The sequence below is a fragment of the Takifugu flavidus genome, chromosome 14, assembly GCF_003711565.1.
Source record: "Takifugu flavidus isolate HTHZ2018 chromosome 14, ASM371156v2, whole genome shotgun sequence".
Classification (NCBI taxonomy): Eukaryota; Metazoa; Chordata; class Actinopteri; order Tetraodontiformes; family Tetraodontidae; genus Takifugu; species Takifugu flavidus.
In genome coordinates, this window is record NC_079533.1 from 9,293,209 (window position 1) to 9,318,566 (window position 25,358).

A 25,358-nucleotide genomic window follows, 5' to 3' on the forward strand; every position below is an offset into this window, starting at 1 on the left:
ATTCCTTGTGTGCACTTTTAAGTATCTGCTATTATTTAGGGTAATGTCTATTAGTCTGAATTTATCATCGTGCCACAATGGCACATTTATTATATTGATAATTAGGAGTCCGCTCCTGACAGTTCAAGTACCAAAGATGACAAAAATAAACTCTAATATCCAGGTGAAACTAAATAGGAAATACCACAAAACATAAAAGCATTAGACTTTATTTATTACTTATATAATGTAACTACAACCCCATCCCAACTGATCAGACAATGCTTAAGAGACAAACACAACCACTCCCCACTTTCATCAGAAATAAAACGCAACAAATCAACCAGATGTTACCATGAGAGTGATGAGGGTGTTTAGCACACTGATTTAGTGAAATAGATACAAACTTTATGCCATCATGCAAGTATGCATCAGCCTGTTTCCTTCAGTAAGTGTATATAAAATCAGCCTGTAAATACTTTGTTCCTCATCTATAGTTCTTTCAAATACATTAACAAAGTTTCACCTCGTTAATAATCCTCAATTATTACTTTGTAATTTTGGAACATTTGTACATACTCCACATGTTTCTTTGTACAGTATAAAGGTTTCAGAGGGCTCCTACGAACGCGGGATGAAATAAGAGTTGATGAGACGCCGAGGCTCCTCGACATCGTCACGAGAGGCATCAAAGAAAAAAGACAACAGGTAAAAAAGTCGAAGAGCGATCATCAGGTATTGTCCGCCGTACTCAAAGCTGGTCTCGGAGTTTGGCGAGTCTTTGAGACAGCTCATCCTTTGGGGCAGAAGCCAGAGAAGATGGTCAATCGTGGGGGCAATAAACAACTGGATTTTAATCCCTCGTAGGCGGAAGACGTACCTGCTCCGCAGAGGCCACGGTTGTGCCCACCGATCCGGTCTGGCCCTGAGGAAGCTCCATGTTCAGGTCAAGTCTAAACAGGATGTTATAACCATCAGCGTGCATTAAAAACGTCTCGTTACTAGGGTCTAAAACACTCATCACATGTAGGATTTCTTTAAAAAATAATGACATTTAGCATTATTTTAGAGTATATTTGAGAGAAAAAAAAAAGCTTTACCCTGCTTCATCGGCCATTTCGTGCATCAGCGACTCTACTTGATTCTGCAACACAAAGACAGTCACCAATGAACGTGTTTACAGGTAGAAACACTCCAAACCCGTACTGTGTGTGAACATACCTGTGGCGTTGTGAGCGTTGTTGTGCTACTCATTGTGTCCTCCATCTGTGCCGTCTGCACGTCCAGGGTTTCAAACTGGTGTTCAAATTTGTCCATTAGCGCCGTAATCTGAAGGAAAAAAGGGAAACGGCTTAAAATCACATTGCAATTGCTCTTGGCAGCGCGTCTGAACGGTACGCTACCTTTTCTAAATTCATCGACCGCAGCGCGTCGTCCATGCTTTTCACCACCCCGGCCATGGATTTCGTGACCTGCAAAGACAAATCCCGTCAGCCAACACGGAAGCAAAAACAAGGAAGGAACGGATCTTCAAGCTCGCCGTTTAGTCCACCTGCTTCATCGTGACGGCAGTTTGGACCCTTGAGGCCACCGCATCCACCCGAGCGCTCATCCGCAAGAAATTCACGGACTGGTTCTTCTGTCTGATGGCGTTCTCTGCGTGGATCCTCGCCACTTCCATATTTCCCTTCTGGATAGCCTAGGGGACACACGAACACGATCCGCCTCAGCAGCAGGATTCAGCCGTCACAAATCCCGGCTTTGGAGGTTTTACTTACTTTTTTTACTTTGCTCTTCTCTACCTTTTCTTCTTTATCGCACTTCTTGGAGTTTCTTTGCAGCTCTTTGGTGGCGAATTTTAGATTGAACAGATGCTCTGTGACATGGGGTTAATGGAAAAACACTCCAGACACAAGTCATTAAAAATCAACCTGCTTCTCTTGGAAAATACCACTGAACCAGCAAACGTAGTGATTTAACTCCAAACCTGTATCACTGTACATATCATTCCTGTGCGGCTAAAAGTCCAATTTGATTAACATATTTTAAATATATGGCAATAGACTAGCCTTGTTAAAAAGATAACACCTTCATTTTCTTTACAATGACACATTCCTCCATTCGGCAATTAATCCGAACACTATTATCTATTAAAATGAGGTTTATTTTCTATTTTCTATCTAATAAACATCTGGCCAGACTAAAGTCTATTTCCAGCCATGAAGCTGCGCCGCTTCGGAGGCCTTCAGGCCAGTCAGGCATGAACTTGATTAAAGGTTTTAAAGGGCTCCAGTTTAATCAGCGGGGCAACACGTTGTCATTTTGGTTGTTTGCCATCATCTGATCGTGGTAAAGTCCGAGTTAAAGGCCATAATGTAGCCCTCACCAGTACTCGCTCGTTACTACTGGCGTTACAGAACCGAGTCGACAGCCTCCGACGCCCCATTGTTCAAAGGATACTCTCTATAGCCGACATCTTCAGGCGAATCTTCGATGACCCGAATAACTCACGGAAAAATCCACACGGACACTGCACAAATGGGGCTGTGAAATCGGGCAAAACTTGTCTGGAGAACTCGGACTCTTCGGGTTTCGGTCGTCGTCGTCTTCTTCCGCACTTCCTGACCAAAATATGAACTACGTCAGAGTCACGTGGTGCGGCATCCCTCTGACGTCACTGGTAAACAGGCTCCGCCTCCCCCCAGCGCAAAAAAAAACACCAAAAAACGTGAATGAATAGAGTAATAAATAAAACACGGGCGCAATAAATTGCGTTTGATGGCACGAACTTTTCCCACCAGAAGCGGTTCAAAGTGACCAGTTGCGAGTGGATGTGGGAGCTCGGCGGCCCGGTGGGCGGAGAAGGCGGGTGATTGATCATTAGACTTCCAGCGTGGATCGCGGCGGGGAGAGAGGATGACTCACACCGTCTGATGTGATGCTCACCTCGCAACACCTCGGCAGTGCGGTGGCACGCCGGCAGTCCAGCCTGGCACGTCGATGAGCTCCACTAATACAAACTTTAGCAAACACTTGCCGATGTGCACGGAAGACAGCAATATCCAGGGTTTGTTGTAAAGTTGAGTGGCCGACACTTGGTAGTTCCTCGGAGACCGAGCGTCGTGATTTACCGTAAATTTCGTGCCGCCTGATTACCATGGAAACAGTGCTCCAGTGGTGTTGAGAGAAAACTGTCCGTGGAACTTCAGCATCAATCTCATCTCACCAAGAGGGGTTGAATAAACCTGTTGGGTATCGGTTCTGCATTTTGTTGCTGCTCTGCCTCTGCTATGGCCACACATCAGGTGAGTTCCTCTCATGTAAAGGTGTTTTTTCTGCTTCCCGTAGACAGGAACATTGGTGACAGCATGCTGGGAAGAGAGGGCATAAATGCAGGAGTCAAATAAATGGAGAGAGGAGTCAACTGGGGCACATTTTGGCCACAAGGTTGTAATGGGAAAGATGTCAATACCCACTGGTAAACAGCACAGATAAACAAGCCAATGGGTTTTATAATTTATAGGCACTTATTCTCAAATCTGAGGTTGGACGATGGTCTTAATAGTTTTGGGCTGCAGGAATAACATACTATGTTACATAGTATAGTGGATCAAGGGTGAAAAGTCCCTCAGATCCGTTGGTTATCATGTGGATCCCTATTCTGCGGGAGGCCAGGCGTGTCCCCACTTGTTCAGGTGGCGTTTTCACCCGCAGTTCCAGCCACGCACAACAGGCGGCGCCGTTCGACCTCATCCACTCGGGCTTTTTTTCACAGTAACATGTAACATTTATCAACCTTGCTGGGATTTTTGTTTTGTCTGTCATTTTTCTTATGCTAAACATGGTGCACTTTTGTGTCGTTCGTGCACAAAAGGGAAAAGATCCAGGCGCGAGGCTTCATTCAAGGACTGCATGACTCATATAGTCTTATCTATAAAGAAGCCAAGTGGTAGGAGAGCGATCCTGCTGCAGGACCGAGCTGATGTAACCCCTGGGATTCACTAGGGGCTTCTGTGGGCCACGATTCCCCCTGACCCTCCTCGGCTTTGCCCTCGCTTTTGAACTGTCCCCGGACACCAACTCAGACTGAAATGAAGTGCCTGGTTCACATAACAGCACCTCGCAGTTGTTTCGACATTACGCAAACCTTTTTAATCCATTAAAAAAATAATCGTATATATCTATTTATGTGTGTATATTTTTCATTTAATGAAACCCACCCTATATCTTCAGATTTCATCTGTTAAACCTAACAAAAATAAACCAAAACTAATATTTTAAAAGAAAATTGCAAATTAAATGTTGTTAAATTTAGACCCATGTTAATAAAAACCCTTTATTTATACCTACTCTACTGTGTGGTGCACCATATTGTATTTATATTCTGGCAGATTTCCACCGTAGAAAATTTGTCTTTTAAGGGAATTAATGCCTTTCAAATCCTGATGGTTAATAATTTGACATGATTTGTATTTGTAATTTTATTTCTATTCATATTCTGCACTCTGGTCTGGCCTGTCTACTGTATGACTGTACAGATCAAACTCATTTTCACTTCTACACGAGAGAGAACAAAGGACAAAAAAAGAACAGACAAGTCCAGCCGGTCTCACACTGACTGTCCTCGGAGCTGACAGCCAGCCAATGACTAACACGCCACAGCTTTATCATGGAGGAATTTCAACATGGCGACTACTGACTGTTTCTCTTCTGTGACCACCATGTAAAACTGGCGGTGTCCTTTACAGTAAAAATGGAAAGTATATGAATCACCGTGCAGGAAATCCACAATGCAGCGTAGGAGGAATTGTAAAGCAGCCACAGGCTTTTGAGTTTATTTGCCAACCTGCATCTTATGGACTGCCGGATTTGATACAGAACACTGTGTGGAAAGAGAGGATGTGTAAGAATAGATTTAAATTAACGTTCCTGATAAGTTCAAACATTTTCAAATTAAAAATATAAGGGCAGAGAACGTCAAACTCCTTGACGTTCTGCTGCCACCTAGTGGTTGTTTCCTTTGTCAGAATGAACGAGAGAGAAAACATCTGACTGAAGTGCATTTCCCCATGTTTATTGAATGTATTTTTCATTTTGAAACGGTTCCCTTGTGTTTACAGGCCTGAATTCTAAAGAGTAGGAAAACAGGTTAAACATTTCATGAGTGATGAAAAGAAAACTGTCTCTGTCAAAAGAACTCTGGCCAATTTTTGTCAATCTGTTCTGCAGAAAAGAAGCATGGATCCTCCGCTGAAGAGGTTTCAGAACCTGACCCTTGAACAAGTCCAAGCACTGGACAAAGTCCTGACCGAGGTGATCCCCATCCACGGCCGAGGGAATTTTCCCACGCTGCAGGTGAGAGCCAAAGACATCATCCGGGTGGTGAAGGACCGTCTGGTGGAGAGAAACATTCAGGTGAAAGACGTACGACTGAACGGTGCGACTGCCAGTCATGTCCTGCTGAGGGACAACGGCCTGGGCTACAGAGATCTAGACATCATTTTCGGAGTGGAGTTACTCAGACAGGAGGACCTCCAGGTGATAAAGGAGGTGGTCCTGGGCAGCCTGCGAGACCTCCTACCATATGGCGTGAACAGAAGGAAGATCACCTGCCTGACGATGAAGGAGGCCTACGTGCAAAAGATGGTGAAGGTTTTCAACGAGAACGACAGATGGAGCCTGATCTCGCTCTCCAACAACCGAGCTAAAACGGTGGGTCTCCGCTTCGTCGGCTCCCTCCGCAGGCAGTTTGAATTCAGCGTGGATTCCTTCCAGATAATATTAAACCGCATGCTGGAGTCTTACTGGGAGGCTGAGCGAAGACAATGCAGGAAGGCTCCGAGCGCCGTCAGCTCGACTAAAACTGAGTTCCAGGATGAGCCGAAGGAGGGAGAACAATCAAGCGTCGTTCAGGAGGTGGAAGCAAGTGGGGAGAAGGACTCAGCCATGGCAACCTGTCAAGATCAGCCACAGGAGAAAGAGCTTCCTCCAGCAGAAGCAGAAGGCGTTGAGGGAAACCAGGAAGCAGCCACGGCAAAGAGTGACATCACCCAGACGGAGGAGGAAGCGGACGGCATCGAGGACGTTTCCTCAGAAGAGGACATCGCGTTTGAGCTGTGTGAGGAAAACGTCAGTGAGAAAGACGGGGATTATTCCTCCGTTTCACCCACTAAAACGCTCGTCGCCGACGCCCCCCTGACCTCGCCGCCATGTTCAAAGCAGCTTAGTGAAGATTCTGCTGCAGCAAATGCTTCCGAGGCAGCGTCAGCGCACACGGACCAGTCGGCCGCACAGGACACCGAGCGCCCCGAGGAACCGGCTCAGTTCCACGTGAGCTCTGTCCTCCGCAGGGCCGAGGACTCCTCCTGCCCTCAAGACTCGCAGCTGGAATTTTCCTTCCCTCCTCCAGCTAAGAAGACGTGCAGCACGTCGCAAGACATCGTCCCGGATTATTGCCCCTTGCCCAAATTACAGCGAAAAATGTCTCGGAAGATGCTCAGCAAGCCAGAAAAGTGGTCTCTGCTCACGGATTTGTCGGATCTCACCACGCAGATGTTTCCGCCCATAGAAACTCCCAAACCGCTCCAGGCAAACTGTCCCTCGCAGGACCGCGGTCAGGTCCACAGTCCAGATGTTCCACAGACAGAGGCCGCAGACGTCCCGACCGCTCCTCCTCGCACCCCAGCCGGCACGTCTCACTTTGAGCTTCCTGCGACCGAACCCGCCGAACAAAGTGTCAAGCCCAAACATTCAAAGAAGCCTCCAGATTCAGCCAATCAGAGCAGCCCTCCCGACACAGGGGCTCCATCGCAGCCTCACAGCAGCTATCAAACACCCAGACTGGAAGACAGCATCCCGCAAAGCTCCTGGACCGAGGGGGCGCCGGAGCCCGGCATCCTCGTGGAGGCAGAGTGCATGTACGGGGACTTCGGACAGGCCATGGACCACCTTCGCCAACGCCTCATCGCCACCCACAGCCCGGAGGAGATCCGGGGCGGCGGCCTGTTGAAATACAGCGACCTCTTGGTGAGGAACTTCCGACCAGCCAGCGAGACGGAGATCAAGTCGTTGGAGCGGTACATGTGCTCCCGCTTCTTCATCGACTTCCCCGACGTGAGCGAGCAGCAGAGGAAGATCGAGGCCTACCTGCAGTGCCACTTCATCGGAAACGAGGAGGCCAGCAAGTACGACTACCTGATGACCCTGCGGCGTGTGATCGATGAAAGCACGGTGTGCCTGATGGGACACGAGAGGAGGCAGACCCTCAATATGATCACCGTCCTGGCTCTGAGGGTACTGGGAGAACAGAACGCCATCCCCAACACGGCCAACGTGACCTGTTTCTACCAGCCGGCTCCGTACGTGTCGGAGCCTATTTACAGCAGCTACTTCGTCACCCAGGCCCAGCCCCCGCTGGTCTACCACCCCTACCCTTTACACGTTCACATGCAGACTGGCCTCGTGTAGCCACGGTCACGTGCCCGGCGGGGGGCCGCTTCGAGCATGGCGCGCTGCGAGCACATGCACAAATGGAGGTTTTAGCAACAAGCAACCACGGGCGCATGTTGTGCAACGCTTTGAAATTCCCCAGCTTGCGACATGAAAGATGAGGGGCCAGAGTGGAGGCAAAGGCTTCCAGGGAGGACTAAACGTTGAGGAGCCTTGCGGTGGTTCCAGATCCGATTTTTAAGAACATCGGGACAGTCACCCCGTCCGAGGAGGAGAACGTTACACTGTGATCATCGACAGCTCCTCTAGCGTGTGAAACATCATCGGTGTCAGCCTTGAACAACGATCGATTGGACGCCGCCTCGGAGGAGGTTCATAATAGTCGTAACCGTGTTGTCAATCTGGTGTGTGGAGTAAAATTCAGCCTGAATCTGTGTGTTCACTGAGGCCGTACTGTACATTACACAAGAGTTACTGTGGTGTCTTCACTAGAGTTTTAATAGAACTATGACATCAGTTTCATGATTGAACCTCAGGGCTGTTTGCATCGGGTTAGGGTCAGTAAAGGTCAGGGGTCACAGAGGCTTAAAAAAAGTAAGGCAAAGTAGTGATCTATAGCTGTGTTGAATATACAAAACAAAGAAAATTCTTTACTTATTTACACGTGTAAAAAAAAAAAGAAAAGCTGAGGCTGGAGAGCGCATGCAGGGGTCTGTGTAGCGGGCTGTGCTGTGTATCCCCTGGTGTCGTAGTGGACCTCGTGAACTTGAGTTGCGTTGGGGTTGAGCTGCTGTGAGTGAAATTTAAATGTAACTGCGCTTTTCAATTATTAAAACGGTGCAGGAGCGCTTGTTGCACTCTGTCCCCGTGTTGGCTCATTGTGTGTGTTGCTGCAGTACCTGTACTTACTTAAACAATGAATTAAAAGCATAAATAAGGCGGTTAAAGCACAGGACAGGACGCCGAATTTGAGGTTGAAGCACAATGTAAATGCACGGGGCTGAATGAAGGAAACCTGTTTCTGATTTGACTGTGAACTTTTAATTGGACGGCGTTAATGAAGGAGCTTTTTCAGCAGTAGAGACATTAATCTTAGTATTCCTGTGATGACGTCTGTGATCAGTTTGTTGTGTTATTGTGGTAATAAATTCAACACGAGCATTTGTTGTGTGGAGTTTGCTTTTTCACAGGATTACACTTTTTATTGCTTTAGCCTTAATGACAGAGGTCATTTGAGTTGCCCCCGTGTGCATTTCCCTGCTAGCATTTAAATCAAAGGCTGATATTTGCACATTAAGCGCTCCATTCATTACAGCCCCTGACTTTATAGGCCTCTGCCCTCCAGCTGGTTTCATTCTCTGAACCAATATCCCATAAAAAGGTTTTTTTTAATAAACTAAGGGCACCTTGGTGAGTCAAATGTTCTGGTAGCGGCAGTATGAGCCATTTTCAGTCAGTCTATAACATTGGAGCTTAGACATTATTTCCATTGCTAGTATTTTTCTAATTTAAAATTAAAGCAGTCACCCCCCTCCTCATACCAGTGTGCATTGTTCTTCATGCAGTGCACCATTATGCACAAATTCCCCTGATCCTCCAGCATTTCTGCAGTTTCTAGGTGTGGCAGAGCGCCGGTGCGTCACAGCCTCAACCTTATTTGTTCCGCCTCTGACTCACCCAAGCTTCCAGTTCATTCATGCCGCTACCGGCAGCTTTGCGACCGTCTATTGCAGCTGACAGGCTGTCCCACCATTCTCCAACTGGTGATTCTTTGTCTCGGAGGATATTTTTGTGATCATAAGGACGTTGGGGGATGACTCACGGTGATGGGGAAGGACTGCTGAAGCAGGAGCTGTTACAGACAGAAGCCATCCAATCAGAACCGCTCTGCACAGTAAAAAGACTTATGCAAATCCACTGTTTTTATTTAAAAAAAGAAAAATCACATTCAAAACATCATGTATAAAAGACACACATATTCCATCTACAGTAGAATGTTATTGTTGTATTTATCATGACTCCAAGTCATGACAAAGATATCTACAATATTAAAAATAAGATTGCAAAATGACCCAGACTAGTCGCACTTAATGCTGTGGCCGTGTACAGCACCGTCTATAGTGATCTGTATGGTTGTTGTTTTAAACTTCAGGTACCCACAGCGATCCCCACGGTATATAAAAAAAATTTAAAAAATTAAAAAATGCAAAAAAAAACCAAACAGACAAGACGCATCTCATCCGCGACCGAGTGGAGCGATGGTCCGGATCAGAACGCCTGCTGATGGAATATGAACAGCAACTGCCCTGCTCTCTCCTGCCTGACGGGTGTTCAACGCTGACGATTGAATCCCTTGGAATCAATTCCAGCAGATCTGAAACACGTGGCGACAAAGTGAAATTATGTTCTAAAACCTTCCAATCGACGCCTTCACAGGAGGCAACAAAAAGGCACAACTGGACAATGAAGGGACGATCAAAGGTTGCCAGCTGAGCTTGAGAGCGCCAGTGTTCGCGTCGCCACACATCGACCACATAAGTGTCCTAGCACAGTAAAAACATCCCACAAATAAACAACTATGGAGCAGTTTGATATTTCTCTTCCCTAATACCTTTATTACTCAGCTGCCATGTGTAGGTAAATGTGCAAATATTTAATTTTCCTCATCACTAAAAACAGATGAAAAAGCTCATGTAATCCAAACTATGATACAATGGAAAAATAAATAGATCTCTGATGAGGGCCCTGGTACACGTGTTGTGAGGAGAACCATGAATGGATGCAGGTCTGACTCCCTATCCGGAGCAACTGTACAATATACAAAGAGGGTGCAGTGGCATTTCTACCCAAAAGGAAAAAAAAAAGTCAATTTTAACCATGAAAATTATAAACAATTCAACCAAATATTAGAATACACCACCAAAAAGGGGAGAAAAAAACATTCAGAAGCTACAGACATCAAGTTGTTTGCAGGAGCTGAGATAATATAGTACAAAAAAGTTCTCTTCTGACTCCAGATTGATGATATGAGCTGACAAAATAAGGCTTGTAGTCATGAGGAAGTACCAAAAAAGGTGTTACGCGATGGTCGTGACCGGAGGAGTCACCATAGGAGAAACCAAAGCTACTCTTGGAGAAAAAATAAAAAAATCAAGAGGAAAAAATGAAATATATGAGCACCATTTTGGCATCTCTGCATCCTTCTTTGGTGAGCAGGAGTGGGCTAAGTTGCTGGAAGGATGAGGAGTAGAGAGGAGGAGTATAGTGTTTATTCCTGGACTTTAAGGAGAAGAGCGCCGTGATGCGGCTCCTCCTGTGAGCTGTAAGGCCGAGGTGAGTTAGCCCAGTTGCAGAGGATCTGTGCTACGTTGACCAGGAGAGGAGGCTCCGTGGCAACAGGCCCCAGCGCTCAGGCATAAGCAGTCAAATAGATCTATATATATTCACTGTATATATTATTTACACACTTGTACAAAAAGAAAAAAAAAATCCCTGAAGTATGAAGTGTGAACGTTTATTTTATTGAGGTCTGCCTCGTCAGTGACCCCAGCCCATCAGGTGGCTCACGCGGGCTTTCTCAGTCATGCGGCGTACCCGCCCCGAGCGCGACCTGCCCAGGTTGAGGGGGTCTTCCTTTGACCCCTGCGCATCGTCGTCCAAGTCGTCCGCATACTGAACTGTCCTTCGTCCCTGGTTACGCGTGTTGACTCGTTGAGGTTTGCGATGGCTGCCTCTGGAGGGTGCTGCTCCAGCCACTGACTGCACCCTGTCCTCTTCCTCCTCCTCCTCCTCCTCCTCTTCCTCCTCCTCAGGCTCTTCCTCCTCCTCCTCCTCTTCTTCTTCTTCCTCCTCCTCCTCCCCATGCTTACATAAAGCATCCCCTGGTTGCTGTTCCTCCTCCTCGTCCTCTTCATCCTCCTCCCCATCCTCGTCATCTTCATCCTCCTCCTCCTCATCTTCTTCCTCCTCTTGCACTGGCAGCTGCACTCGAGCCCTTTTCGGCGCCTGTGTCACGTGCTCTTCTCCTTTATGCCTCCGTTTCGCCGAGGCCTTGCCCTTAGCGGAGAGGTGCACTGACAGGCGGGGGGCTTTGCTGTAGTCGTGGTCGCCTCCTTCCGTGTACTTTTCCATTTCAGAGTCTGACGTGTTCTCACTCTCAGAAGATGAAGAGGAAGAGGAGGATGACGAGGTGGACGAGGACTCTGATGACGAGCTGTTAGAGCCAGACTCCTCCTCTTCCTCATCCTCGTCCTCATCATTGCCGTCGTTAGCTAACAGCAGTCTTTGCTGACTGGGCTGCTGTCTAAACCCGTTACGCTGCTTCCCTGAGAGAAAACACAAATTGATGCAGGTTCAAAGAGTAATTAACCGAGAAACAATCCCATAAACATAATATATATACAATATGTGCACGTGTATTAAATCCACGTGCACTACTCCAACAATCCTGCCTGTGATTGGCTGGAATGTGGTTTGTTCCATTTTGGTGCCACGCCTCCCCTGTAGTGTTTTTTGGACATTTAAAACCCCCTTCATCATAGACGAACCCCTTCGCAGAGCTAGTAGTTTATCGAGCGGGCACTTTATTTCTGATATTACGTGTGAGACGGCTGATACCTGACTTCACTGAAGATGCTTGGCCCTGAGCCCCCCAGACAGGCCCCTCACTTCTGCTCTCGCTGCTTGTCGCTGAACTTGGAGAAGATGGCTGGACATCCTCTTCCTCTGTTGCGCTGCTTCTTCTCTGAGCTGAACAAAGCAACCGTGGACAGGTTTCAAGGTTTTAATTACCCCCCCAGCACTTCACAGCAACATCCTGCACAGCACAGGGAGCTACAAACGCACTCGACGGTCCTCCGGTCTTACCCTGATTTGACCTTCGAGGGCGGTTTTTTGTGGAGGTCTGGATTTTTCTTTGCTTTGACGCAGTCCCTGACTTGTGCTTCCCTTTAGGGCTGGAGAGGGAAAAAAGACGACAACTTTACATAAAGCAACTGCGAGCGACCTTCACCGAGTTCAGTTTAAAGGCCTGGGTTCACTCTGCTGGACAACAACGACAACTCTCTTATCTAGAGTGAAAAGGTAAAGAAGTTCATGCTTAATGCTGCACATGTGCAATATTTATACAAGCTTCAGGCAGCAGTCCCTGAAATGAAAATCCATATTTTTTGGAGTGTGGGTGTTGTGAATAAGGCACCTGGGGGATCGACTAACGGGCGGCGAGCTGCCTCCATTTTGTAATCTGTCCCTGTAGCTGAGTCTCTGACGAGTCCGCCGCTCGTTCTGAATGGCCGATTTATAGTCCGAGATGATGGAGATGATGTTTTTTTCAAAGAAGGCTGACAAGCTGAGGGTCATGGCATAGATCTGGCCATGGAGAGAAAGAGAAGAGATATAGTGAGACATAGTGCCACCAATATTTAACACCATTGTTTGACAAGCAGTGCTGGTTCTGACCTGGGACTTCTTGTTAGGTGTGTATGCCTTAGAGTTGCTGAAAATGAGGCGAATGTCTTTGGCAAACTCCATTGGGTTTTCATAATTGCTTTCATACAGAGTCTCTGACACTGTGCCCAGATCCATGGGTGTGTCAATGATGTCCCTGTAGTCCTGAAAAAGCCAAAATAAAAATGTTCAAACCCCTTTTTAAGTGAGGCCTTGATTCCTAAAGTTTAAAATTAGGTTGGTTCTAGGCTGTTTTACTGGATATTCGAAGAGATCCACTGGCTGCCTGAATGGCTGCGAGTCTGGGGAGGCGATCATTCGACGCAGCAGCTCTCGGCACCGGCCTCGCCATGCCTCCACTTCCAAAACCATGCCGCGCTTGGAATTCTGATTAGCTGCCTGTCAGGAGAAAAGTTAAGCCCATCAAAATAATTTCTGTAGATGATGAAGTCTAAGGACGATTGCAGGACTTTGCTGGAGTGTGTTCCCTCTTACCCTGTGTCCTGTAGACGTTCCCGGGGTGTCAGAGTCAACATCCAAATCACCCTGTGGAGGAATAAAAATGGATATTTGAGGACCACTCCCAAGATAAACAGGCAGCAGTAAGTGTTAAAGCCTCACCTTGGCTTCTTCCCCACTGCTGATATCACACTTTAGTTTGTGATACAGGTCCAAGATGTCTGTGCAGCTCTGGTCCCTGAAGCCAATGAAGCACAAGCTGTACATTAAGCACTGACTGGAAGGTATAGAGGGAGGCTGCAACACGACATGCTTGGAATCTCACCCTATGTAATGTAGGAGAACATCCGTCACCACTTTAGCAGTTGCTACAATTGGGCTCTGGGGTTCGTTGAAAGTGCGTGCGTTGTGTTCGATGTAGCGCACCTCCCACATTAACGCAGAGATCCGTCTGTAGTAGAGCAGAACATCTGTGCGTCAAGCTCAAACATCAAAATATATGAAAACGGGGACGTTAACTTATGACTTAAATGTGTGTTGGACTGAGGTGTGAGTGGCGCCACCTATAGAAGCGGTTCTCCAGCCGTTTGCGGATGGTGCTGAGGTCAGTGGGGTATGCCACCACAGTGCAGTACAGAGGGTAGTCCTGCAGGTTGACTGGTGATGCAAATGCCTTGGCCACCTCTGTAGGCAGACAGCAGGTCAGACCTCCCCATCAAAGCAGACGACCATCACGGCTGTGCCAGCTTACCCAGTGTAAAGAGCTGGTCGATGCCGTAGATGACCCTCTCACATTCCTCGTCTCTGGTGTGTGCCCCCCATTCTCCTTCCTGAGGCCTGTAAAGAAGAGCCTTCATCTCTTCCTCTGCAACCTCCACACCATCACCGACCTGTTCGGGCAATGCGGCTGACGGAGCGGCAGAAATATGAATTTTAATTTAATCAGCACTCACAACATCATCCAATGTTACATGTAAGGCAACTATATGCTGTACATAGTATATGCAAACAACCTACGTAGAAAAAAGCAGAAATCCTCCATCACTTCAATTATTCATGCAGTACTGACCTTCCTCAGGAATAGGCTCCATGTCCCAGGGACTCATTTTCTCACACTCACTATTATCCCACCTGGTGAAATAAAGCAGATCCAGTACTGCATATTGGAATATAAATATTTCACGGACAGTAATGCAACCACTGCAGGGAAGCAGACATACTTCACTGCAAAACACTGGAACAGGCTGTCTGGATACTCTAGCTGCAAAGGTTCCTGGTCCTCCACCAGGCCGAACCACCATGCGTCATCAATGATGCTGCGGAACCGCATGCCTTGAAGGAAGAAAAGAGGAGACTGAAGCATAGAGGATAGCACGCGGCTATGAACACAGCACACCATCTAAAGACCAACCTGGCTGCCAGTTGTGCTCTTTAGCTTCATTGTAAAACTGCTGCAGCACCAGAAAATCAATGACATCTGGCATGTCGTGATACCTTTGACAAAAAAAAAAATACAGCCATAAAACTGAGTTGATCGCTGTTATAAACGGGCATCGCGAAGATACGCACTTTAATGAGAAAGACTCATTAGTCATCTTCCCTGAGACTGGATCCAAGAAAGCCAGTTTTAGGCAGCACAGTGTCGGTGGTCCAACCTCATATTTTATTCCAACCACCTTCACAGATTCTTGGTCCTACAAATCCATAAGAAAACAGCTCTGAATGTAACGGCGCTGAAATGATTTAACAAACGAGCTAGTAAATATAGAAAAGACAAACTATAACGTCTTCAGAGTATCAATACTTTCTTTGGCTGTCCATCCTCTAATCATCCTACATTAATATTTAATGTGATCTAACTAAAAATTAGTTAATTTCTGCTTACATTCATTTTCCTGTTGTCATATACTGATATCAAGTCTTCTGATGTTAAACAGGAAAGAGAGGAATAAGGATTTCATCACGGACAACGTGCATGTCGTGGAACCCAGAAAGACTTACCCTGAGGTTGAGTCTGTTCCAGGGTTGTTTCTGGGGGTTAATACTATAAGCTTTGGCCCTGCGGACAGCCCGGACATAAGCCTGATGCCCTTGTTTGAAATAGATGAGCTGGAGTGCAGGACGAGAAAAGCAAAATTAAAATGAATGTCAAGCTAACTGATTGAAATGTTTGCACGTGAACAACCCAACTTACCTCATCGCCCATTTGTGGAACGAATGGGGAACGGCGTGGAACCGTTTCCATTATCCAGGACGGGGGAAGCCATTCCTCTGGATTAAGCCCACCCAGAGAGGAAGTTGGTTTCTAAAAGCGTACAGTCTATTGATCAGGCAACCCTCAATAACACACGACACAACTTAAGCGGCTGTTCACGTCAGCTCACCTGTTTGGTCTCTTTGGGCTTTTTCTTCTTCTCTTCATTCTTCTTGGCCTCCTTTGCCTTGTCATCACCTTCTTCCTCCTCAGAGCTGCTGTAGCCTTGAGGCTGTGAAGGCCTCCTGGTTGACCTTTTTGGCGGTTGGAGGTTGATCCCAGCGTCGGCCGTCCAATCAGAATAATCGCTGGATGAGTCACTAAAGATAGAAAAGGTCATCAGCTATGGGAGCGGGAGAATACGTCAAGGTAAAAAACAGTCAAAAACATTTACCTGGAGCTACTTTCACTCTGCCACTGAGCCTCTCCATCAGAAGAGGCCTCACTTTGCTCCGCCTGTTCATCTGCCTATCAACAAATAACAACAAAAATACAAAATTGCATTTTACTATGAAACGACATGCGTTTTAAATACATAATCCAGAAAACTCTGCAGGCAGTGTTTGAGTTTCTCATGTAGAATGCCTGATCACACCTCTCCATCACTGTCTGAGTCCACGTGTCTCTCGGAGTTGCGGCGGTTCCGTGAATTTCGACTTCTGGTTCCAGGGCGCCGGACTTGAGCTGAGCGGGTCTGATAGGCATGATGCTGCCGTTTTGTCTTGGTGGGTCGTAGGGCGCGTAGGCGTGTGGTAAGTGGTTCGCTCTGTAAAGTGGAGGGAGGGAAACGTAAACAGTGTGCATAAATGGGAACAAATAGCATTCAGGATTGTAATCTGAAGTGGAAAATATCACACCTTGGGTGTGCAGGTCAATGGTTTCTTCTTCCTCTCTGCGTTGTACAGAGAACATTCCATGTCGCCTTTGGCTCTTCTGCACTCCTCTGAAACTCTAATAAATGATTCCCATCAGAAGGTTACACAAGTCAGCCAGCTTTTCAGTAAAAATGCACCTGATGGAACCTCACCTGTATACTCCATGTGGCACTTCATTGACCATGACTCTGCGGCTCCAGGCCAGCAGGTCCCGCTCTGTGGCTACTTGACTGTGCAGAGCATTATTCTGCATCTGCCACAAACCATCCACCTGCCCACTTCTGTGGGGCGCAGCAGGCGAAGACGAGGCCACCGCCACCTCCTCTGCAGCTGCTTCTTCACCTATAAAAAAAAGGTTGGGTTTGGCAGCATAAATATTGATAATATATAGTAAAGAAATCCACACCCATACCCGTAATTTTCCTTAAACTTTACAATTCTCAGGCCAAATTTTAGTGGAAAGGAAAACCTACCCTCTGCCTCATCAGCCTGCTGTGCTTCATTGTGACGCTCATCCTGCTCGTTCTGCAACTGTCTGATGAGGTTGTCCAATAAGCTCTCTCTGTTTTCAGCTGTCTGCTGGCCAAGTACCTGCTCAACTAGCTCTCCGTCACCTAAGCAACAAAAACGCAGATGTGGGTTCAAAATCTGCCAGCCACGTGTACCTTTGAATTGTGCAACCATTCCGGATGATTGGAGGAAGAAAGGAGTGTGATTTACTGTTAACCATGTATCCTAGTTGAGGCACCAGCTGGTCCTCCTTGCAGTTCTCTCTTCCTGGTACGAGGCGCTGAAAGTGAGGTGGGTGAGGATTCCCATCCACATCCACAAGGAAGGGTGGAGGCATGAGATGTGGGGCCTGTTGTGTTTGCTCATCCAGCACATAGTTGTTGGAGTCGCGGATAAGAGGGCGGTAGTCCGTATGGAAGAACATTTGGTCAGGAATCTGGAGGATATAAAGGAGATGTATTGAAAATCCAGGTCAGGTATGTGTTGATTAGAACATGCATTGTTTTTTATACCCAATACAAGATATAAAAAATAAGCTTTACTACAGTAAATCTTTAATCAGTGTTAGAAATCTGTATGTAAACTAGTAGCTGGAAACACAAGAACGTGTCACAAGTAGATATCAGTGCCCTGAGGGATTGAAAGGTTAATTTTTGTCACATTTATTCACCTTTTCGTATGGTTTACTGCAGCCAAAGCCAAAGATGAGCAGATGGCCATGTGAGTCGGTACAAGCAAAATGCTGCCCGTCAGCTGAAAACTTGCAGTCAAAAATAGCACCGTGGCCTTGACCTTCAATCTGGAGAAAATAAGAGCACAAATTTCAGAATTAGGGTGAGCAACAGCATTTGACTGGCACTTATCAAGATTGTGGTTGGCATTCTGTTACCATATTGAAGAAGTTGCGAATCTTTGCTCCTTTAGTCAGGTCCCACATGTAAATGTTGCCATCGTGGCCAGCAGATAATATGATGCGGGAGTCAAATGGGTGGGCTTCCATAACAAACACCTCATCATCGTGACCCTTGAAGAGTACAAGCGTTTCAGTTTGGATGATCAGGTTTATTTTCATCTTGAATTAGTTTAACGGGACAAACGCTTTGGCCACTTACAGATAACACATGCAGCAGCTGCCCAGTGGTTGAGCGCCACACTTTGAGCAGGTAATTTGACACTGCGGTAATGACAGTGGAATCGGCGCGGTCCCAAGCTACCATAGTCACCACCAGTTTGGTTTTATCATCACTGTTGGCAACGGTATTCCTGGGGGAAAATAGAAAAAACCCAAAACATGCCATTAGACATTAAACACAACCAATTGATAGTCAGAATGAGACTATCGTGTCCTCTTGTCCTCACCCAGGGAGTTTGGCAGCCATATCTAATGAGATGCCCTTCCACTCCTGCTGCTGGTAGCGCCAGATCCTCACTGTGCCGTCACGACTGCCACTCACAAACCTTAGGCTAATGATGGACACATGATTATTGGGGAAAGGTATGAAAACTGCACATTAGCAAGAAGTTCCTCCATATTTGTGCAGATAAGGCTCGATTAAAAGAAGAAAAAAAACCACTCACCTGTCACTGTTATTGCTAAACTGCACAACCACAACTTTATCCTGAAAGCAAAAACAGAAGACACACATTGCATTACACTTCTCCACTATTTAATGTGGTTTGTATTTATTGTCTTTGCCTCTCTGGGTTGAAGCCAATACAGTAGTTGCATCCCAATTCTTCTTACCGTATGAGCATCCATCTCAGCAACCTTCATTGGAGTTTCAGCACCGAGGTAGTAGACCCTGATCATGTGATCAGTGCTGCCAGTAGCCATGAACATCCCACCTATAAACGGCAAACACAGCTGAGATGCAAGAGCAGGGGCTTGATTTTTCTGTTGAACTAATTAAGACAACAGGTTAAAGGCCTGTTAATCCCATAACGGTGAACCAGGTGCATCCATTGCACCCTGCATCAAGCGGAACTTCCGCAGGTTAAAACTGCGTTTGGGTTTATGCTCAGAGCAAAAGTGCCAACACTAATAATGCACCTACCACTACTGAAAGACGACGTTGACACCTGAACTCCTGGCCGTGACCTTTCAACAAACTTCACTGGCTGATCGCTGGACAAACAAAATAACTCTTATTTTCCAAGAAAGGCATATATTTTGAAAGCTACGAGCAGTTAAGGTACAAACAAAAAGGATGCGTTAAGCACTTACTCGAATTTCATGCTGACTGAGTGGAATTTCCAGAAACACACCATTCCATCTGCCCCGGTGGAGCCAAGGTACCTCGTAGTACCTTTAACAGCAGGACAAAACTACAGGGGTAGAGGGTGTTATTGAAACTAAGCTTATATTAAAGCCTTTAAACATGCATTTGCTGCATTCTGACCTGAATAGATGTGATGGAGGCGGCGTGGGCCTGCAGGACACTGATGGGTGCACAGGTCCGCAGGCACCACACTCTGATGGTTTTGTCACAACTCGCTGAAGCAATGAGAGTGTTCTCATAGTTGACAGCCATGTCACAGATTTCTGCTGAGTGGCCACGGAGTGTTGCCAAAAGGCGGCCGTCATCCGTGGCCCAGATTTTCACCAGGCAGTCATCAGAACCCTGCAAGCGTTTGGGAAAATTCATAATTTGGCCAATTCAGAACCAACTACGGTTGCTATTGTGCTCCAGTCACTCACTGTAAATATTCGTCGACCGGTGCGGTCAAAGACTACACAGTACACCGAAGACAGGTGGCCAAGAATGCGTTTATGTATCTTCATGTGCTGGTAGGTAGATGATGGCAGAACCTGGCTAAAGCGGGCCGTGCCTGTAGCTCTCCGAGCACCCATGGTGGACACTTTGCATGAGGACACGAGGATAATTAGATCTTTACTTGGTTAGTTCAGGGAGTTTGAGTACTTTACAATAAAAATCTCCACGCACCAACGTTAGGAGGACCTCCATTGATGACCGGAGGTTCTGGTGGACGTCCGCGGTGAAGTGCAGCGACGGATGACCCACTGCACACTTTGTGGCTACAGCCTAAATCACAGACAACGTTAGCCAATATTGGAGAAATCAATCAATCGATTAATCAATCTGAAGATGGAAGGGGAAAATTTACTTTTGCTAGTGCGCAGCAGTGACTGTTTTCCCAACCCTAGAAGTGTTTGGACTCCAGGAACACTAGGTGGGACCTCCTTTTCTATGAGCGGACCGATTCGCTGGCAAACACGGAGCAAATAGTCTGCAGGAATGTGCTCGTTCACGATCATCTACAGACAGCACAACGCTATTAAACACTCATACAAACAATACATGGATACCTTTAATTACCCGAAAATGGAGATCTTAAATACGCACATTTTAATTTCTATATTCACTACGGTTGATCCACAGGATGAAGTCAAACTTTTAGTCATGCAACATAATCAATGTCTAAATTAGAACATCACGGAGGAGTGTAGTGGGACATTTGACTGTTATAATGGTTCTATTAACTAGAACATGTGCAAAAGCAATACATGAGTGTGTGTGGAGACAGTTACAAGAAATAACCGGTTTTGATGCATCATATGTTCTTTCTTACAGTAACAAACAAAATAGACAACACAGCTCTATCAATAAACAACTAGACAGAATATTGCCACAAGTCCTGGGGGTATGCAACCTTTCCTTCTTGTTTTTTTACTCTATAGTTTTCGTTTTCCAGCGCCTATCAAAGTTGAAAGTGGCGTATGGAACTTATTGGAATGTTTTATAAAGAAATCATGTATTGGGATGGACAGATGAACAAAGAGGAGCAGCACAGACGCTAATCGAAACAACTACACTTCCGTGTCGCTCGCAAACGCATCTGCGATTTAATTGGCTGACGCGTAAGAGTGACAGACGCGCTCAGCCAATCACTACTTTCCCTCGTCTTCGCCCCGCCCAATAGCCACACAATAGCAAATCCAGCACATACTGATAAAAATAGGCCTACTTAAATTGAAAATAAAATATGATAATCCGTTAGCGAAGACACGCCGTGTACATTTAATTCTGGGCGTATAATTAAGAAAAAAAAATACAAACGTTGACCAAAACATATTGATCGCTTAAGCACATATAATGAGAATCGCTTCATTAAAAAGTTAATTGTGACAGTTGACACTCACCCAATCTTGAAAGGTCCGTTTGTATTTCTGTCCGTCCCAAGTCCATCGTTCTGGTACCAGCTAAAATACCAAGAGAATGTGTGAAGAAATGGAAGAAAATCGCTACGTCCGCGTCGGCTTGTTATCGCGCTTCTTTCAATGTGACCGGCAGGAATGAGAGAAAAGTTACTTGATCTAGAGACGATGGGCAGTATTAGGGAACCCACACATGACAAAAACAGAGAAAGCTCCAGATACACCTACCTCGTACTCCTCCAGCTCCTCAATCAGAATCTAACAACAGACGGACACAGTTACCCCTAGCCGTTAGCATCAGCTACTTGCTCACACGGTTTACGATAAACATGCTTCGAGATCTTGCCTAGAGTCTGATATTACCTGTGCTGCTTTCTTACAAGGTCCCGACTGCAGAAACCTGGCAATAAGGTAATACAGTTCTGAAAAGAAGAGGAGGTTGTTAGCTTGGTACCAACTACAGTTAGTAACCCGAGCTAGGATTAGCTCTTTAACTTAGCATTATGCTAACTCTGCAATGTTATTTCTACAAAAATGCATGCTCGTAACTCACCGGCCTCGATTTGTGAATACTGTTCTCTTTCCATCACTTGACAAAACAAGCGACATGAGGAAAATGTAATGTTTTAGCTTGCTTGTTAGCCGCCGGCTAGCTAACAGAAGCTAGTTGTGTGTTGCTAAATCTGGCTAGTGAATGGCCTCCTGCCTGTAGTTGTGCCGCCGTACGTTCTGCTAGCGCCCTCCAGTGGACGGATACAGAAATGCACGTAATGTAGAAACGTTAATAAATGAAATAATTTGTCATTCACACATACATTGCACATTTGAGTACGTTGAAATAGTACCAGAGAACTATTATACGTATAATGGTATATAAGTAGAATCGTTTTTGAAATATACTTTTAGCAGGCATCTATTTCAAATACAAATATGCTAGTGAAAATGTAATATAATTATGGAGATGACACACAGTTTATAAAATAAAGACATGTCATGCAACTTACCAAAACTAAATTTTATGTACTGTATTCCCACAATGAGTCCAGGAATGTGTAATTTACAAGTAGAGGCACATGTATCGCAGTACTTGCAAAACCTTTGACCTCACCCATTTGCTTAATAAAGATCCCATTTCCCCACAATTTCCTTTATCTGATGATCTAACTGCATATTCCCTGCCTAAACTTTTAACACTGAAGTAGATACTGAAGTTCCCCAGACCTCTCGATTCCCCCATTAAACCATGTGATGGTTAACAAGGAATTCTAAACCTGGAGAAAGGGGGAACATTGAATAAATGCAACCTTACCTAATCGGACCCTGGCATAAATCGGCCTCTGTGCGCTTCACCGTCTCGGTGCCATAATAATTCTTACCACACGCTAACCCTGAATGACCCTCCAACTCAAGTGATCCCCCACAAACAGGAGATGGGATTGTGAAAACACAGAAATAGCCAGCCTAATCAACACATCCGCCAGCTGCCAGAGGCGTGAAACTCCACCGTACGCAGTCACGGAGGTGGCAAACACGTGAATTCTGACAATTGACCCTCATCTTCACCTGGAAAATTAGCAGCGTTTTGTTTCCGCTTGTGTTGCATGTGAGAATCGTCAATCGCCACATCGAGGACTGTTTGTTCTTTTAAAGAGAAAATGGTTCCATCTCTGTTTCATGTGGCCCAACCTGAGCCACCACTCTGGAGGAGCCGTCGCAAGTGAACCCAAGGAAAACACGAACTACAAAGGGAGCATTTATTAGACGGGCTCAAAGAGGAGCCAAACCAAAATGACCTCGTTTGAAATAAGGTAACGCTGGCCAACGCATTGTGCGCCGCATCAGCTGACGGACATTTGCTTCTTTGTGTTGCAGCGTGTCCCTTTTGTTGAGTCGCACCCTTCTGGGACTCAAGCACATTGATCTGAAGATGGTGGCGGGTTCCCAGCCCACATGTCAAGGAGTCCCGCTGAACAAGGCTGTGACGGTGGAACCCGGCGCCATACGAGCGTATACCTGGTCAAGAAAGCCCCTTTTTCACCTTTGTCCTGTTTGAATGCAGAATAAAATCCATTTCGCAGCGATGCCTCGCCCGCTAGTGTCTGCTGAGTCACGGTGTGTTTGTGCCGGGGTTATTGTGACCTGCCTATATGAAGAGATGATTAGAAGCTTGAAACTGTAAACGTTTGCAGAACCAGGGAGCGGGTCTATGAGGCTGACTGGAAGCATTGAGTCACGGCCATTTCCGAGCACGTGCAGTCTGCCACCTAAAAATCACGGCCCGCTTTCTAAACGACGGCGCGTCCACGGTGGCACGTCAACATTTGGGGACAAAGGTCACCTTTGATGATCGAGAATAGATTTTTATGGCTTCGAGACGACTGCGGCAGCCGCACAGATGCACCCAGCTGCATCAAGGTTTAGCCACAAGCAGTAATTGGCTAAATAATTTACCTGGGAGATGTTTTTGGGGGCGACTTGTGCGGTTGTTGAATGGCTCCATTTATGAGTCAGTTCTGCTCTTTTTCGGGTTTGGCCCGAGATGTAAACCGGCTGGTACAAAAGGGTCATTAAGCCGAAACCTTTGTAAACCTCCCAAGGTGATGGAATATCTTGCACTGTGCCAGCTGATGCCGCTGAACGAGTGTTTCCCCTGCAGCCACATTATCGTCAGATGGCTTTTAAAAGGCAAAATCGCGTTTTGTTTTCATTACTGAAATGGCACAATTTAGTATCCCTGCTGTGGCATTTAAGACGCAGCCTTCTGGCGTTCTCCTTCTTTGGTATCACGGTTCGTGTGGCTTCCTGAGGCTCTGCAGCGTTTCCCGCTGAACTCCTCTGACCGGCCGAGAGGTCGCGCTAAGACGCGCGTTCATGTGCTGGGTGGAGCAGCAGCCGAGCCTCCCCATCCCGATCCACCAGAACCAGCATGCACAGATGTTGCATGGGATGACCTCTAAATGGCACGTTCATCACGAGCGAAGACAACACCAGCAAAAGGGGGGGACACGCGGACGGAGGCAGATTCCAACCTGTTGATCGTGGGGGTGATCTTGCAGTTCAACCTGGCGCTTCTAACCAGGCGCGGGGTTTGTTTTTGCTCCTTTAAAAACAACTGAAGCCAACTGGGAACGAGGGAGAGGGAGAGGAGCCTCTCTTGATCGCTCCACACAGAACTTTATTTGGTGTTGGCCCCCCAGTGGGCGGGGCTCCGAGCGCGGACGCGCTCCGGCTGCAGAGAACTCCTCATTCAGCTTCATCTGCGTGCGTGTGTGTCGGAGCGTGTGTGGAGACTGGACCCGGCGTGTTTTCATACCTTCTGGATCACGGTCTCTTCTGCCAGCTCGGTCCACACCGCCGGGCTGCCCCCCCCCAACCCCCCATTCCCCGCACCGAGCTGTCGCGGTGGGTCAGACAACTTTTTCTGGAATATAGGACGCGGGGCTTTAAAGGTCCACCTCCACATGCCCCCCCAGGGACTTATTTGGCAGATTAAGGTGAGTTTTTCCTGCTGTTATCGCAGCGATGCGGTGTCAGTGACCGGGACGTCCGATTGACACCAATCTTCATGATGGCTGATATCCGATTAACTGCTCGCATGCGAATATTTATCTCCTTTAGTTGTTTTCTTAAAGAAACGGACGCGTTTTGACCTTGAACTTGAATTGTCTGTCTCTGACCTGAAAGCGAATCGAATCCCAATAAGAGACGCGCGTCATTGCCGCGGCTCAGGTGTTAATAAAGTTTTGCGCTTGAGGAAATCCTGAGTTTTGTCAAGTCGCCTGATTCAGCCATTTAGCTGTGGATCTGCTGCAGCTGGAATCCTGCAGGTCACAGCACCTTCATTCATGCACACTGACCTTAAGGCTCCAGTCTGCTGCTGGGACGGGCCCACCAGAATAGTGAGGAGGATGTTTGCTGACATATGAGTGGGCCAGGATGGGCTGTGACTAAACGTTCCTGCTGCTGGAAGCCCAGCCAGCCTCATGACTCCGCTCCTCGTCTTCTCCTTCCAGCCGTGACACCAAATGTCACCCACGGAAAGGCTGTTTTCGTGGTCGCCGGCCAGCCGATGACTCCCTCCTTCATTATTTAGCGACCTGCCCCTTCACGACCGACAGATGTAATAACCTTTCTATTATCCCGTGTTTATTTGCAACGAACCACTTCAACCTCATCTGACGCGTAACCAGAAAATCAGCCAGTCAGTCCA

General features: G+C 46.7%; 4 protein-coding genes and 1 long non-coding RNA gene across 7 annotated transcripts in view; 2 read left to right on the forward strand and 3 right to left on the reverse strand.

Annotated features, from left to right (window-relative positions):
* Positions 1-193: 193 nt before the first annotated feature.
* On the reverse strand, positions 194-2,637 carry chmp1b (charged multivesicular body protein 1B). Its single transcript, XM_057054824.1, has 8 exons — positions 2,440-2,637; positions 1,758-1,855; positions 1,532-1,678; positions 1,383-1,451; positions 1,201-1,308; positions 1,080-1,123; positions 860-932; positions 194-775 (listed from the first exon to the last, which is right to left on the reverse strand). Exons 1-8 carry the CDS (start codon positions 2,453-2,455, stop codon positions 731-733), a joined length of 600 nt encoding a protein of 199 aa, XP_056910804.1. The 5' UTR covers positions 2,456-2,637; the 3' UTR covers positions 194-730.
* Positions 2,638-2,667: 30 nt separating this feature from the next.
* Positions 2,668-8,589, forward strand: LOC130537782 (uncharacterized). Its single transcript, XM_057054815.1, has 2 exons — positions 2,668-3,284; positions 5,209-8,589. The coding sequence occupies exons 1-2, from the start codon at positions 3,270-3,272 to the stop codon at positions 7,444-7,446; spliced, it is 2,253 nt and encodes a 750-aa protein (XP_056910795.1). The 5' UTR covers positions 2,668-3,269; the 3' UTR covers positions 7,447-8,589.
* On the reverse strand, positions 5,033-5,763 carry LOC130537789 (uncharacterized). The gene is made up of 2 exons (XR_008953690.1): positions 5,589-5,763; positions 5,033-5,373 (listed from the first exon to the last, which is right to left on the reverse strand). It is a non-coding gene; the product is annotated as an uncharacterized LOC130537789 (long non-coding RNA).
* A 743-nt stretch (positions 8,590-9,332) lies between the features above and the next one.
* On the reverse strand, positions 9,333-21,952 carry brwd3 (bromodomain and WD repeat domain containing 3). Its single transcript, XM_057054801.1, has 40 exons — positions 21,702-21,952; positions 21,512-21,570; positions 21,377-21,406; positions 21,134-21,193; positions 20,098-20,248; positions 19,917-20,015; positions 19,670-19,830; positions 19,371-19,592; positions 19,196-19,296; positions 19,026-19,096; positions 18,716-18,816; positions 18,550-18,590; positions 18,331-18,435; positions 18,084-18,234; positions 17,861-17,995; positions 17,642-17,770; positions 17,182-17,407; positions 16,935-17,075; positions 16,614-16,803; positions 16,444-16,537; positions 16,182-16,352; positions 15,981-16,054; positions 15,717-15,906; positions 15,527-15,637; positions 15,334-15,441; positions 14,902-15,026; positions 14,744-14,826; positions 14,553-14,664; positions 14,402-14,463; positions 14,084-14,239; positions 13,896-14,016; positions 13,658-13,783; positions 13,495-13,570; positions 13,369-13,419; positions 13,132-13,272; positions 12,886-13,038; positions 12,626-12,795; positions 12,295-12,383; positions 12,046-12,177; positions 9,333-11,753 (listed from the first exon to the last, which is right to left on the reverse strand). Exons 1-40 carry the CDS (start codon positions 21,733-21,735, stop codon positions 10,966-10,968), a joined length of 5,340 nt encoding a protein of 1,779 aa, XP_056910781.1. The 5' UTR covers positions 21,736-21,952; the 3' UTR covers positions 9,333-10,965.
* Positions 21,953-24,077: 2,125 nt separating this feature from the next.
* Positions 24,078-25,358, forward strand: part of npas2 (neuronal PAS domain protein 2) — a 30,260-nt gene continuing 28,979 nt past the window's right edge. For 2 of the 3 annotated variants that reach the window (XM_057054805.1, XM_057054809.1), the window contains exon 1: positions 24,080-24,642. The gene's annotated coding sequence lies outside the window, so the exon portion shown is untranslated. Of the gene's footprint in view, positions 24,643-25,358 lie in introns of all 3 variants that reach the window. The other variant, XM_057054808.1, reaches the window with a different exon arrangement.

Bases quoted from the DNA above. Each gene is read 5' to 3' on its own strand.
- chmp1b (XM_057054824.1), bottom strand. The intron at 1,309-1,382 runs GTAGCGTACCGT...TTTTTCCTTCAG, and splicing joins GGTCGATGAATTTAGAAAAG to ATTACGGCGCTAATGGACAA. The intron at 776-859 runs GTACGTCTTCCG...TCTGCCCCAAAG, and splicing joins CCGTGGCCTCTGCGGAGCAG to GATGAGCTGTCTCAAAGACT.
- brwd3 (XM_057054801.1), bottom strand. From the start codon at position 21,735: ATGGAAAGAGAACAGTATTCACAAATCGAGGCCG. The intron at 18,591-18,715 runs GTAAGAAGAATT...TTTTGCTTTCAG, and splicing joins CTGAGATGGATGCTCATACG to GATAAAGTTGTGGTTGTGCA. The intron at 12,178-12,294 runs GTAAGACCGGAG...TGCTTTGTTCAG, and splicing joins CCCTCGAAGGTCAAATCAGG to CTCAGAGAAGAAGCAGCGCA.